At 40.5% G+C, this 15,594-nt stretch overlaps 1 protein-coding gene across 9 annotated transcripts in view; it reads left to right on the plus strand.

Annotated features, from left to right (window-relative positions):
* ATP2B2 (ATPase plasma membrane Ca2+ transporting 2) overlaps positions 1-15,594 on the plus strand; it is a 393,065-nt gene that overhangs the window by 225,459 nt on the left and 152,012 nt on the right. For all 9 annotated transcript variants that reach the window (XM_040076442.2, XM_058422233.1, XM_058422234.1 and 6 more), the window contains one exon: positions 10,061-10,545. In XM_040076442.2, the coding sequence (XP_039932376.1) occupies positions 10,347-10,545 (199 nt within the window). In that variant the 5' untranslated portion in view covers positions 10,061-10,346. The remainder of the gene's footprint in view (positions 1-10,060; positions 10,546-15,594) is intronic.

Here is a 15,594-nt window from a genome sequence, read left to right on the forward strand (position 1 = left end):
GGCTGGGAGCTCTTGGCTTTCATTTCAGCTGGGGACAGACAAGGTGGATGCTCTCCTTTTCTTCCATTCTCTGCAAAATTGCAAAGAAATTCTGCTCAAACCGTCACTTCAGTTGCAATTTATTGTTCTAACTTTCTATTACCTGCAAGCTCGTGGCTGAGGACGTTTGCACGTGGAGCTGGAGTTCAAAGCTGGCCAGGTTTGGATCTCTCTTTAGTAGCAAAGATGGGTTGGTTTATAAAGATGGTTGGTTTATAAGAAAAATTTATAAAGCTGTGACAGTAAAATATATTTAGATGGATTTTCTTTTTTTAGCAAAAAATAACATAATATGCTTTAAGCAAAATTATCTTTTGAAGGGAAAAAGCTTTTTTTCTTCTACCGCATAACTTATTTTCCATAAGGCAGAGCAAAACTAAAAAGTTATTTTTCTTTACCTGCTCCTTGCATAATGATGGTCCGAGAGCTCAGTGGCATAAAGGAGATTTGACGAGGTGCCAAGTTTTATTGGAGCTGAACCCTGCTCTGCGTACTGGTGGTGGTAAACTACTGGTAGTTTATTTTTAGCAGTTTATAACCCATTAAAGCTTGATTTTGCACTTGTTATACTTTCACCTGCTGCTTTTTAATCCTGATAAATAGGTGGGATGGGGTGGGAATGCTCTGTAATGTGCAGCACACAGCAGGGCAGGTTAGGGATTATGCCCTTAGTTAACTAAAATGATCTCCTGCCATCAAACGTGCTGGTGGCAACAAAAATCTCTCTGAGATGGTCCCTGTTAGTTATAATTTGGTCTCTCTATTCTCGTTTTAGAGAACTGCGTGCCAAGCCAAAAATAAAATAACCCAGCCTTATGCAAGATTTTTTAAAATTATTTTTTAAAAAAAAAGATATAGAAGTTCTCCTCACTGTTAACAAAAAGAAAATGTAGATATATGTTCAGAAAAACAGATTATAGCCTGCAGTTTGCTTTTTCAGCCTTTATGGGAATGGTGCAAGTAAAAATGTTCCTCTTCCAATTCCACATGTATATATTTCTATTCAGCCACTAAATAACAATATATTGTGGTGGTGGTTTTTTTTTTTTTTTTTTTTTTTTTTTTTTTTTTTTTTTTTACTTTTCTTTTTTAACAACCAAATGATATACTTTTATATTTTGTGTTCCTCTTTTTATTTTTCTGCTGGCACTTGTTTTGCATGGAAGCTTTGTTTCCTGGATCTCTTTAACCACCATTGGTGCTGCACTTAAAGCTTCAGTATTGCCTTCATGTCTTTATCTCTTTAATTGAAATTACAATAAAATGCCTTGGACAATAAAACCAAGGTGGCAGAAGAGAGGTCTGCAAATTTAGATTGGAGCAGAAGTTGGTTTAGCTTGTTTTGGGCAGGGAGGATCTTCCCCCTTTCCCCCAGACCAGCTCTTTGTCATGTTCAGTTTGATGCTCAGCATTTCACCTGCTGAGCAATTGCACACCTGAAAAAGAAGAGTTGGAAAGTGGGATTTTTCTGCAATCAGTCTTGAAGCCTCTCATAGATAAAAGACTTTGTATGGATAACACTGAAGTTATGGCATTTTTGGCTAAACAAAGCGATCTCATTCCATTTCTGTGTGGCTGTGCTGTGCTCTCCTGTCTTTTGCCTAAAGGTCTGTTAAATCTCCTTTGATTTTCTTGACTTTTATAGACAGCAGTAGCCAGTCAGCCCTTTTACCTGCTAATGGCTGGGTGATTTATGTGATAGATGCTGACAGAAGGACACAGCAAACAGCAGAACAAGGCCAGGTTTTGTTTTTTTTTTTTTTTTTTTTCTTCTCCCTTAATGGTCTCCCTTGGGTTGTTATGTAGAAATTCGAGCTACTTTCTCAGGGATATGAGTGTCAACACTGATCATGCTACAATGGCACGGATGTTAAAATTGGAAAGGTACTTTAACCTCCAGAGCTCAGATCATGACACAACAAAATGAATTTCTCTACAGCTGGCCAGTTATGGATTTCCTCGGGTTTTTATTTTCTCTGTTATCCCATAGATCCATATTTATGGAAAACATGATACCTGTCAACTTTTTAGTAGAAGCAATCCATCAAAATTATATTTCAGATTAATGAGTGCACTTCCTCTACACTTTCTCATTCTCCTAAGAAAGCAGGAAAAGGCTTCAATTTATCTCCAGTTTATTTAAAAATTAATAAAGTCCAGGCCTTCTTTAAGTCTTTGAGATTGCTCTTATGACAAAATCCTGTCCAGGACTGGAAATTCTTTAACTCCTATTTCACAATTCGCAAACTAGTTGTGGGTTGATGCGGCCTTCAAGGTAGAGCTGGGAACACAGAGGGCTGTGACAGAGGAGTAAGGAAATGAAATTGCAGTTTACTGGTTAAAAGCCTGACAGGTGGTTCAGGTATAGGTAAGATTTTCCTCATTAATCTTAATATTTAGAGAGAGCACCTGTAAAATATTGTTAAAAATCTGAGACTTGACTGTGAGAAAAGGTCAAGAAGGATGTGACCAATCAGGAGGAATGGCAATTTCTACCAAAGTATTAAATTTAGTTAGTCTCAAGGTATGAAGATTAGAGAGGTCATTTAATATTTTTCTAATTAAATGATTAGTAATGGGCTAAAAAAAAGTGATAATTAGGAACCAAACCCAGTGTCCGTTCTTAACAGAGGCTGAGCAAAAGCCCAAATATTTTAGGTGGGGTGGAGCAGGACTGTCAGCTTTAATGAGTCTCTGTTGAGCTTCAGGCCCTATTTGTTGGAAGGAACTGAAAAATCTATTTCTTTTAGGATGTTCTGGAGAATTTTCTGATAAAATGAGATAAAATCAGGTATTTTAGGCACACAGACTCCTGGAACTCCCTGAGACTGTGTGCACTAAGCTGATAATCAGCTAAAGGTCACATGGTAACTCAAATTCTAGATTTAAGAAATCTGGTAGTCGGTAAAACACATAGATGAAGGACAGATGTAGAATGCCTCACCTTTTTTAGTGTCTATGTGCCAATAATTTGCTTTTAGTGAAGCAGAGTAAAGAAAATATCTGAACTATAGCCTGGTGCGTCTTTTCTTTTATACGATTTGTCATCTTTGTCCCTTGGGTTGAAACTGTAATGACTGGACAGAACTATAATTTTGAGGGGAAAAAGAAAGGCACCTCAGAACAAGTAGGAAATTTTGAATGTTTTGCCCCAGAGATGATGGTGAGGAGCTGCTCTCTAATATCCCTCTGTGATGTAGCATCACTGTAGTACATCCTTTTGGGTGTTTTCTGCTATTTTTTATAGCAGAAAACATAAGAAAATTAAAAACAGTGGGCTTCTCCCCACTCTGGAAGTGATGCAGAAATCTATGCTGGGATAGATTCCTCACCTGATCACCTACTGCTTTTGAGCATTTAATTTAGATCTTTTTTCCCCCCACATCTGTTTTATTTAATGCTATCTGAGTGTCTGAAGTCCGAATAGCTTTAGGTTTTTTTTCCCCAGCTGTGTTTTTTATTCAATTGATGACACCGTTTGGAAGTTGGCGCTCCTTGCAACAACTGTGCCATATAAAATCAATCAAAACATGAATTTTTTAAAGCTTATAGAGGTGTAGAATGGGTCTTTTCAGTGCCAGAAGTACATCCCCAATGAGTGGGAATATGTGGTGTGTAGGAGGGCAGTGAATAAAAGAAACCCCAAACCTGCTTTGCAGTGGGGAATTGGAGCCTCAAGAGCATAAATGGCTGATGAAAAATAACCTCTCATTTGAACACTAGAAACAAAACAAAATAAATTCACGTTAGCACCAGCAGGGCGTGAGAGAGGGTTCTGTAAACTGGTGGCTGGGACAGGCTTTGCTGGAAAAATCTCTTTTTCAGGGCAGATCCCACCTCTGCAGGCAGAGAGCAAGGCTCGTGCAGAGGCTCTGGCATCAGGGGAAGGAAGGGTTTTGTCTGCAGGAACTGCTGCAGTCCCCCAGAAGTCCCTGATGGAGTCATTTCATTATTTAATGGGCCTGAATTGATTGCATTAAAGCAGTTTTGTTGCTGTCAGGAGTTCATTTGGCTTTGCTGGAGCCATATCCATGAGGAGCAGAGGGAAGGCTTGGGATCAAATGTAGACTGTGCTCTGCAGCAGGGGCTGGAGGTTCTTTAATTCACAACCCTCCTTTCAGTTCCCCTCATTACACTAGCACAACATGGAAAAAAGAAAAATCATCCAATTTGTGCAAGATACTGTTGGGTAGAAGCCTTAAGTAAATATGCTTATTGTAGAACTGAAATTAATGATGTTTTGTGTCTCTTTAATAAAAATCTTTTGTGAGAAGGCCTTTGTTGCCTTCAAATATTCAACAGTGTCTACAGAAGGCATGGAATCCTTTTTATTTATCCTACCTGAGGACAAAATTGGTACTGACTGGAGGCTCAGGTTCATGATGAAAAACTGAAACTATTGTTAAGGGATTATGACAAGTAGTTGCCTCTGATTATTTTTTTTAATGTTTTCATTATGTAATATTTTAAAAATAATTCTTTAACTTAATTATCTTAATGTCATCCTATTATTGGGGGAAATATGTTTCTGTCTGAAAACAACAGCTGAAAGAATGTCTCACCTGTGTGTGCTCATCACGAATGAATGATCAGAGTCACAGCCTGGTTTGGGCTGGAAATTTCCCTAATGACCATTTTATTCCAGCTCCTTCCCTAGGCAGGGACATCTTCCACTGTCCCTGGTTGCTCCGAGCCCCGTCTAAGCTGGCCTTGGGCACTTCCCAGGATCCAGGAGCAGCCACAGCTTCTTTACAGATGGACAGATTAACTTAAGGCAACTTGAAATTAATGAAGAAATTTAGGGTTGAAGTCAGGAATATTTTCAGAGAACACTTTAGTGACAGAAGTTCAGTTTATTTTTTTCTTTATCTGCTCTTGGCTTCCTGGTATCAAACAAAAATTTCACACTTTGTAAGGTGCCAAGCGGCTTTTATTCAGATGGTGTTTTTCCTTACTTCCTTCTGCATCTTGTGCATTCCTGATAATTGAGCTTCAAAGTCAGTGTGGATTTGTTGTTTCTTTTTTTTCTTGAAAGTATGAGTTTAGGCATTGTTGAGTGCATTCAATCAGCTTTTCTGGGTGCTGGATAGAGTCCATTCCTCATGCTGCTCCGTGAAGATTGTGTTCATAAACAGATAGATATTTTCGCTCTGCCATGAAAAGCTGCCATAGCTGGGCCACACTTGATTTATTTCATATATCTGGAGGCCTCTACAGAGCAGGTTATGGTTTTCCTTCTCAGCTCTTCTGCCCTTGCAGAGGTCTGCAGAGGTTTTCATCCTCTGCAATCAGATGCTGCCCTGCTGCTCCCAGCACAGAGTTCAAGGAGCTGTCATCTCGAAACATCTCAGATGATTTTGTTCAGACTCAAGGGAAAATTCCCTTAAATCTGCTTCCACTCCTGTTTTATTAAGAAATGGTGTCAGTGAATACAGGTGAATCTGGTTATGCGCCTTTTACTCATTAAAATGTGACACTTCACTGCTTTTCCCCGTTTACTTGGGGGTTCTCCATAGGGCTCAGCTGGAATTTTATCTACAGCCAAGTAAAGTCCAAGTGGGGCAGTAATGTTCCCTGTGGAAGGCTAGGAACTGCTAATTCCCTGAGTTTAACTCCCGGAGAACCAGCTGTGTGTGCCACCTCCCAGCTGACAAGGAGTGAGAGGAGCCTGGGCTTTGCTGATCTCCCTGTCCTGGCTGAGAGGGGATCACCCTTTAACATGGAATTCAAACAGCTCCTCCACCAGCAGACCCTGAAATCAGAGCTGCCATAATCTCTGGCAACAGTTTAGAGAAAACAGACAAATTAAGAATATATCCTTGGTTGTTTTTTTGACTCATCGTGTATCCATTATTTGACTTTAAGGACTGTGAAATGCAAGCCTTGGGATCCTGCTCTGGTGAAATCTGGTTCAGCACGTTGCTGTTAACTTTCCTGCCGGTAGAAGCCCAAATGAAATCAGATGTCAGAATACTTGGGGATGATATCTACATTCTAACACACTGCAAAAATATTTAGAAGCTTCCAAGATGAGACTTTTCCTGATTAGGGAAATCAAAGAATAGTTTTCCCAGCAGGCCTGCAGTTAGCTCATCCAAATTGCTTCTGTTTTAATTGGCACATGTTTCGTCTAAACAGCTAGGAGATGAAAAATATTTGATTTGGGCTCTACAGGACTGGAAGCCTCTTCCCCCAGACACAGCAACTCTGGGGGGAAAAATAAAAAAAACAACCCAACCAAACAGCCAGTTAAAGTTTATATTGCCTTTGTGCAACAAGCTCCCATCTTTCACAGGATTCCAGACCAAGGTACAGACTGATATTCTGACTCTTTAATAATGAGGAAAATAAGGATGACATTTTACTCAGGCGATCCTTGTGTGAAGACTTTTGTTATCTGAGTTGTAACTAAGTGGGCTGTGATTTTTTTTTTCCCTCTTCTCCACAGCAGTCTGTTGTTTCCAAACTGCACTTTGGGCCTTCTTTTACTCAGTATTCTAGTTTCAGAAGGATTGGGAAGAATAAGTAAAACCAAATAACCTTTGTTAACAGTGACTGCTTTTTTTCTGGGAAAACCAACTAATGATTTGTGTGAAATTAATTCACTGGAGTTTTTATTTCTCTGTTGTTGACTATGTCTGAGGAGGGATGTTTTCCCTGTAAGTTTTTCTCACAGGGATCACCAAATGTGCCTGGTGGAGGAGGAGGTGACCCTGTTCTAGGATGGGTGGGAAGCTGTGCTCTCAGGACATGTGGTGGTGCCTCTTTATGCTCCAAGAAGATTTTGTTTATGAATTAAATCCACTGAAGCCCACTATGGATAGAGCAGTGAAAGCAGCACCCAGAGCATGAAACCCACTTTATTTATTGTATAGGATATTAGATTATTTTAATTGAAAAATGTGCCAGTATCACCTCCTTTAATCAGGATTTCTTGGTAGTCCATGTAGAACATATCTACGTCTTGAAAATATCAATATTGTGATTATATATATTTTTTTTTTTTGTAAAATAGTCCCTTCCTTCCACCCTAAAAACCAGCAAACAAAAAACCCCCCACCCAAACCCAGCGTAATAATGGGATTTCTTGTTGATGAGACTCCTAATTTCCCCACTTGTGGTAACTGGATGTATTTTGCAGACGCAAAGCCCTGTGATGGGGATATTGCCATGTGCCAGCCATGTTTTTTTCTATTCCTCAGCTTTTGGTGAAGAAATTTTCAACATTCACCACTTAGAAGGGGTGAGGTGTAAGTCCTGCCAGCCTGGTGTGGGGCCTGGGCTTTTACTAGGAGAGATTCTGGGATGGAATGGAGCCTGAGCATCCTCTTCCACAGGATTAGGGAGTTGCATTAGCAGGGAAAAATGTCAGCCACGCTCTGTGCCTGCTGAGTTTCACCATCTGCCTCTCCGAAACGTGAGGTGGTGCTTCCCTGGTGGTGCAGCATTAGGTGAGTCACGAGCAGCACAGACTGCCACTGATTTGGTTTTGAAGCTCTGGAGGAAGTGTAAACTTCATATTTGTTGTTTATTGGTTAATATTTAATCAGAGGTGAAATTAAAAATTAAGCAGGCAAATGACTCATGCTGAAAAGCAACAGCACTGTCTTGCTGTGGCTGACAAATGACAATACATTTCTAAGAATAGAAGAAAATACATTAATTTATAGTGATAGCACAGGGAGCCTAAAGAGATGCTTTGATTGAGAGGAGTGGACACATCCCACAGAAAGATCAGGAGAAAATGTCTTTGATGCTGTGTTTAGTGCCCTTTGCATCAGAAATGAAATTGGTAAATGGTTCTCTTTAGAAAACACTCAAATTTGTCTTTTTTTCTGTAGTGTTATGGAACAGTTTAAGAACAATTTTATTATTCTGGAGCAATGTTTAAAAAGATTTTTTTTTAGAGTAATGTTTTTCCTGTCTTCTTTTTTCCTAAAATCGTGGCTGTTTGAGATGCCCAGCTTTCAAAACCCTGAACTGCACTTAGGAACAGACTTGATTTCCTTTTTTTTTTAACCACTGGAAGTAAAGAGCAGCCTGATATTTCAGCTATTTGTTACTACTGCAGCCTCAGAGTCTTTCTGACAATCAGGGCTCAATCTGCATTTTGCTGTGGCTGACAGCAGGCAGAGCCTGGGATTCTGCTGTAGGAAGGAGGAGCCCTGGCGATCTGCTGCCTCCTGGGATGAAGCCTGTTTGACTGGGCATTTGTGACATTTCTGGCCTGCAAATTTTTTTTTCCTCAAAAAATGCTGCAGGCTGATGCTATTTCTGTTTGGAATACGGATCAATTCTGTTTACAAACAGATACAGCAATAGTGTGAGTAAGGCCTTTTCTTCCTGCTGTTTATGGGGGATTACCTGGGGATGGATTGAGGCTGAGCAGTGCCTAGGATGTGGGCATGGAGAGCTGAACGTGGTTCACCAGCCCTTGCTTGGCCAATAAAGGCCTTTTAAAATTGCCACTTCTAGTTTCTCTCTGCTGTTTCCTGTAAAAACATTTTTGTGCTGAAATTCTCATCTTGTCAATGTGAAAAGCAGTATGTGAAGTTGAGAGTGGCAGAAGTTGTTAGTAGAAGATACATCGGTAAATAGGATGGGTGGAAGAAATGTGTAGCACTTGGCTGGTATTTTAATTTTGGTTTTTAATAGCTTGGTGAAACTTGAACTTCTTTTTTTTTAAAAAAATATATTTCATCCGCAGAAATCAAAGGAACGTTTGAAGCTGTAAGGGAGAGGGCTGGTAGAGGTTTAGTTCTGTTAATTGAGCAAGGTAACTCCCAATTCGTGCTCACACAGACCTGATATTTGTCACTGCCGAGCAATGGCAATGTCCTTTGAGAGGGGAAGTAGCAAACCCTACTATGTGTTGTGTCAACTGTAACTGGGTGAGATTAAAAGATTAAAATTATTGCACAAATATATAACCGGGACTTAAAACACATTGGGCTCCTCTTGATGTGCTTTTTCTGGGCATTTATACATCATTTCTGCCAGGGATTGCTGTGCCTAGAAAGTTCAACGTGTGCCCTTTGCCTGTGACAAGTTGGTCAGTCATTAGGCTGCTGGGGGGCCCTTTGAAAGTTCTTTGTTATGAAAACGATCCTGAGACCTCTGGATTAGACAGCACACTCTCACCAACCTGCCTGAGGCAAAAAAAGAAACCTTTAATCTCTGTTAAAACTCTGTGTGCCAAATATAATAGCTGGTTTCAGCAGTATTTAAACCCACTTCATTAGAATACGGGAAGGGGAAACACGTTTTAAAGGCTGGCTTTATCGAGTAATCAACTGTCTCCCAGATGGTCCAAATGGGACCCGGTTGACACTGCACATAAAAAAGAAAATAAAAAAGGGGGAAAAGAAGGAAAAAGAGAGAGCCCAGCAGCATCCTGTGTGTGCCTGGTGGTGCCTGGGCTCAGGGGAAAGGACTCCTCCAACAGAGGCAGAGAGCGTCTTCCAGCCCAGACATCCCGTTGCATTCACGCTGTGCTCACTTGCACAGAAGGTGAGGCTGCAAGATGTAATGTATTTAAATACATTCTGCATTTGTGACGGTGGCTCTGTAGTTTTTCCCGTAGTTTCACTGCCCTTGTGGCTAAAAACCAGTTTAGCTTTAACCCATTGTGAAAGCTGATGGTGTTTAACCCGTTTTTAACCTCGGAGCCTTCTCAGGGAGCTTTTGTTGTGGCCAGAGGACAGCCCGGGGTGGCTGTACGGAGCAGAGCAGGGCTGAGGGTGCATCCTGCACGCCGGGCTAATCACTCACTAATTAATATTCATGACTCATCTCATTTAGCGGCTGCCCTTGGGACCGGAGCTGCGCTGCTATTGGTGCTCAAGGCATGGAGAGCTTTATCTAAGGCAGAGCTGGTGTTATCCTGGGCTGGATGCTGCCGACCTGCAGCACCTCCAGGACACCCCACCGTGGTGCTGAGCAGCTCCTCTGGGATGCCGGGACCTGTCTGATATCCCCTCTGTGCCGCGTCGTAACGAGTCCTTTCTGCTTGTTCCCAAAGGTCCAGAGGAAGAAATGACCATGTAGATTCTACAGCTTGGGTGCAGCATAATGGGAAATGGTGAATGGAGTGGAGCTGGTCTGCAGCCTTGAGAGCAGCTGTTCTGTGACCTCCAGTCAGTCAGGGACACTCTCCACGCCAGAGGCATCCTCCACGTCGCTCGCCGGACACACGCGGGATTCTTTTTAATTCCTCGGATTGGAATTCAACTTTCCTCTCCTTCAGTTTTTAAACAGTTTTAAGATTGTATCAACTACAAACGAGTGGAGCAATATAACCAGCCACAATGGGTGACATGACAAATAGCGATTTTTATTCCAAGAACCAAAGAAATGAGGCCAACCATGCCGGAGAGTTTGGGTGCACACTGCAGGAACTGCGCTCCCTCATGGAACTCCGAGGGACAGAAGCAGTAGTAAAAATTAAAGAGACATATGGGGAAACAGAGGGGCTCTGCAGACATCTGAAGACATCACCAACAGAAGGTAAGCACCTCTTATTTCACTTGAATTAGGGGATTTTTGCTCTCCTGGAAAAAGAGGTTTTGATTCCAACCTGAACAGAATTCTCATGGTGCTGCCATTATTCCCAACATTAATAAAGCAAGAGTTTTCTATGAAAGAAGGTAATCTGGCCCAGCCACAGCTAAAGCTGGCATGAGAGTGAAAGGAGTGCTTCTTTTAACAACTAAATGCATTAATTCTTCCTTAAAATGACACAAAAAATCAGCCCATGTTTTAGGCATTGCAAAGAGACTTGAATCTCTGTGCTCCTGGGGGTAAGAAGGTGCAAAATAGTTGTTTCAAAAGAGCTCCTAGGTATTTGGAGATTATGAGAGCATGAAATGACCTTTTGAGATGTGCATTATGTTATTATGTAGATCAATATTATATCATCTATTTATATATAGTTTACGAATCTTCACTTACTGTATTTCCATAGATAATGTTGCTTAAATCATCAGCCTGTGATTGTATTGATGTCTTTATTGGTTGCACTTCTGTTGTGTGTAAAATTAAGCTCCTTACTTTTTTATGTTTAATAATACTAATCATAACTTTCCAGTATCTATTTTCCTAAATGTTTATAGAGACATCCACTCGATCATTTATTAGTCTGGTTTTCAATGCTCAAACCAAATATCTCCCCATAAAGCATTGGCAACGGTGCAAGGTTTCCCTCTCCTCATACAATTTTCTTTAAGTGCAAGTAAAATTCTGTTTCATTCTAAGAATTCTATTTTTGTCACTGTATTTTCATCTCCAAGGAGTATTAACACTTTTGGAAATCACACAGTCTTTCAGTCTATAATATTTCTCCAGTCTTGTAAAGTAGCCAAGATGTTCATTTTAACTTCTTTTCTTTTTCAAGAAGATAGAAGTCTTGGCTTTGTTCCATTCTCTTCTTTCTAAAATTAATCATTTATTTACCTCCAGTGTTTAAATGCCTCAAAGTCTGGAATTATTGGTGTGATCATAAACATGTCAGTTGTAGTGTGATACCATAAATTACCCCAGCTGAGGGGTCCCAAAGGAGCAGCTGTCAATGTCTCAGCTTCAAGAATTCCATGTTTGCAGAAAGTCAGTGCCGATGTCTCCGTCTGAGCAGAGTTCATGGCGGTGACTTTAGTCAAGTTTTGCCAACTCATTCTAGTGGTTACCTGGTCAATGTGAACTTCAAAGGAGATGTTAATTGCATTATGTGTTCAATTTATGACATCAGGGAAACTCAATTCCTCATGTCGGAACAGAGTGTATGGATGCAGCAGCGTGGCACGCTGACTCCAGCAGTAATCTATATCTGATACTGCAGATAAGGTAACTTTCCTCCAAGCATTACGTACACTTCATCACTTGTGCATTAGGGAAAAACCTTTCCAGCTTCAAATGGCAATCAGCATAGCCTTGGAATCGTGAAAGCTCCACTGGGTTTTAATTTTCAAGTAGATCACATAATAGGAGTTCCCATTCACAGAGAGTTTGCATCTTACTTTTAATTGTTTTGCTTGGAAAAATTCTCTGAAATATGTCTTGTCAAACTCTGGAACTTTTCACAGAAGAAAAATTTTCCATAGTGAGAAACTTTAAAGGCTTATGACAAATATAAGAATATATTTAGTTCTAAGTCCCAAGCCATTGTTTTTCTTGATTCCAAGCTCAGTGAAGAGGATATTCTTGAAGACATGACTATTCTTAGAGGAAAGAAACATAATCATTCCTTATGTGGAAATGGAATTCTAATTAATCATTGACGTATTTAGTTTTATCTTTTGGTACCTGCAGCAAACTGTGGATTCCTCATTGAATACTTTTATGAAAACCCGCAGTTTACTACAGTGCCTGAAAATCGCTTTCCCAAACAGGTGTCAATTTTGGTGAGGCACAATTCACTGAACTTTCTTTGTTTTCCATACTTTGGTGCCTTGCACATCTCGCATGGTTTTATGGGAAGCATGAAATAAGAATTACTGCAGGACACTTCTGTGAAGAAACCAAGTGGCTGAGGAGGAGTCCTGAGTGACTGTGAAACAGTGAAAAGGACCTGACTGTAGAACTTGGTTCTTCCCTGTCTTGTAAGCACTTTCAGAATTTATCTTCATAAAGTCCTTATAATTTTGTGGACTAAGTGCTGAAACAGTCACCGGAGCAGAGGGGAAAAAAAATGTTTCCTGGCAGCAGGGACATGATAATTTGATAAAATGTGGCCTAACCTGACTTTACGGGTTTATTTAGACAGTAAAATAAGTCATGAGCTCAGAACTGACTCAATTAATTTCCCGTATTGATATTTGACACCCCTCCTATGGATTGGTAGGCTGAATCACACTTAGAAGTGAATTTCGAAACTGTTTTAAAGGCCTTGAAGTTCTCAAGATGTCATATTTGTAACTCAGATGTCATTGACACTGCTGTGAGGTTCATTTCCCAGTGAACTTGTGTCTCAATTCAGTGTGGAGCTGAGGAAGTCTGCTGAATGTTGAGTAGACCAATATTTGCATGCTGAATGAACTAATAATATCATTATGGGTTACCAGACTTCAGTCTCTCCTTTAAATTTTCTTTGGTTGCTCCTTTAGCTATAGATGCAGTGGAGATCCCAGCTCTCAGTTATGCCTGAGGGATTTCCTGCCTTAAAGTGATTATATTAAAATGAAAAGCTCTTGTTTAAGTGCTTGTAGAAAGAACCTCCCCAAAATCTATGGAAATAATTTATATGACAAAATACACATGTTGACCTGAATTTGCTTTAAAAATATTTATGTTCAGATTAGTTTCACTTTCATTATCCCAGAAATACCACATATAGGTCTAGTCCTGTCACTTTGCAAAACAATGCTGAATCCCCCCCTTGGAGCCGTGCTGACAGTTGTATAATTTTCCATGCAATTGGAGTCTCTGAGGCCCACTGGAGCATCAGTGATACCTTATAAAGGACAGCTGGTAAAATGGGATGAGTTAGTTGGATGAATACCAAATGAGACTGGAATCCACTCTCTCCAATACTTAACTATATTTACCCACAATTTTATTTAGTATCCACCAATTTACATTAACTTTTTCATCTAATTTCCCTCGTGAAAGTGTTTATTTCTTATAGGAGTATGTCAGTGAATTAACTTTCCTTATCTCTTGCTTAAAATACTTGGACACTAATTTCCAATGCATGCGAAAAGTGAAGAATTCTCTGCATGTAGAACGGTGGAATACCCTGAGTAGGAAGGGATCCACAAGGATCATTGAGCCCCGCACAGACACCCCAACAATCCCACCCTGTGCATCCCTGGGAGCGTTGTCCAAAGGCTCCTGGAGCTCTGGCAGCCTTGGGGCCACGCCCCACCACACTATAGTGAAGCTTATTAGATTTTTATATGAAGGAAGAACCTTTCCAGGGTGATATCTGTACAACCACACCCCAAACAGGTGCTCCGGAAGGTGTTACACATTGGTGATGATGTCGTAGCACTACAGAAGAAGTTTTTCTGTTGGTATTTAGTGGATACAGAACTTAAGGTTCTGGTTAAGATTATAGAAATGGGCTGGTGGAGTGTGTTGGGGGAGAACAGCTTTGTTTGTGGTTTTTTTTTCGTGGCTGTAGGTCTCAGGATACCATGAAAAGGTTTTATGGAAAGACACGATATCCTGACAATAAAAATATCTTAATTAGCAGTTAACTGATAATATTTCTACTGTAGAAGTTGACTTTTGAATCACCATGACTGCCCTTTGTTGGGCTACCAGAGAAGTTCTCTCTCTTTTCAAATGCATGTTTGTTGTGTGGGAGATACAGACCAAGAATCAATTAGGCCAGCTGTGGAAAGTATGTTTATTCTTCATTATTGCAATCTAAAAAGCCTTTCACAATTTTAACGATGAGGTAAAAGATGAAGAAAGATTGAATGCAACAAAATTAACCGGCTGCTTTTCATACTCATTAGTTTTGGTTCCTCACACTTGCTTCTATAAAAATGCACCTTTAATAACTTAATAGTCTCTTTGGAAGCTGCTCTTGCTGGTTCGCACTGAATTGCAGTCAGGTGCACCACTGTGTTCAATCAGCTACACAGACGTGAAGAATTTGGAAAGGAAATTGGGAAAGGAATGAAAAATACTTGATTCAGACAAATAGAAGTTTAAAATAGAAATATAAAAGAATTGATTCTGTGATTGTCAGAGACTGAGCTTTATTTTAACACACTGTCAAAATAGTCCATGAATGTAAAGAAATTGGTAGTAGCATCATTTTCATTGTTAAAAGAATATACTTTATCATGTATAAACCATTAAATATTATCCATAAGTTCAAGATCTTCTTACATTACTTTATGTTTAAGCTTAGGGTGGATAATATTTGATTGATTTTATAATTTCTTTAAAAGGAACATTGCCAGCTCTCGGAAAGTAGATTTTAAGAGTTTCTTTGTGATGTTGAGCTAAAGTACCTTGGAAAACTTCAAAGCAGCATCTTAAAAGCCATGTAATAGCAGACGCGCTCATCCTCTCTCCGGATCACCACACTGCCTAATTCCTCATCCTTTTTTGTGGTGTCAAAACATCTCTTGTGGCTCAGGCCCATTTGTCAACCCCCCAGGCCAGCAGCCAAGCTCCAGTTCCACATCCAGCCCTTATTTGTACATATTCTCCCCACACGGAAGGCTTGGTTTGAACAATGAAAACAGCCCTGGCCATGAAAAAAACCCTCAGCATTGTCCGGGCCAAGGCCTCGCAGGGTTTTTTCCTACCTCGCACGGGAAAAACCCCACGGGCAAACTTTAAACTCGTATTTCACCTGGTTGTGCATGCAGTGCCAAGTGTGGCTGAGCTGGTGAGAACTTGGATGACTTGGCATTTTCCTGTGGTTCCCTCAGTGGGCACTGGCTGTCCCCAAGTGCCCCAACAGGCTCCCAGTGCCCTGTGCTTGGCAAAGGGGCTGGCTCCTTCCATGAAGGGCTGCCTAGGAGGGAAGGGAGTCCTACGTGCTCTTTTCATTTGCAGATTGCAGCTGCAGAACCCCTCCCGTGTATCCCAGCTGGGTTT

The sequence above is a fragment of the Hirundo rustica genome, chromosome 12, assembly GCF_015227805.2.
Source record: "Hirundo rustica isolate bHirRus1 chromosome 12, bHirRus1.pri.v3, whole genome shotgun sequence".
Lineage (NCBI taxonomy): Eukaryota > Metazoa > Chordata > Aves > Passeriformes > Hirundinidae > Hirundo > Hirundo rustica.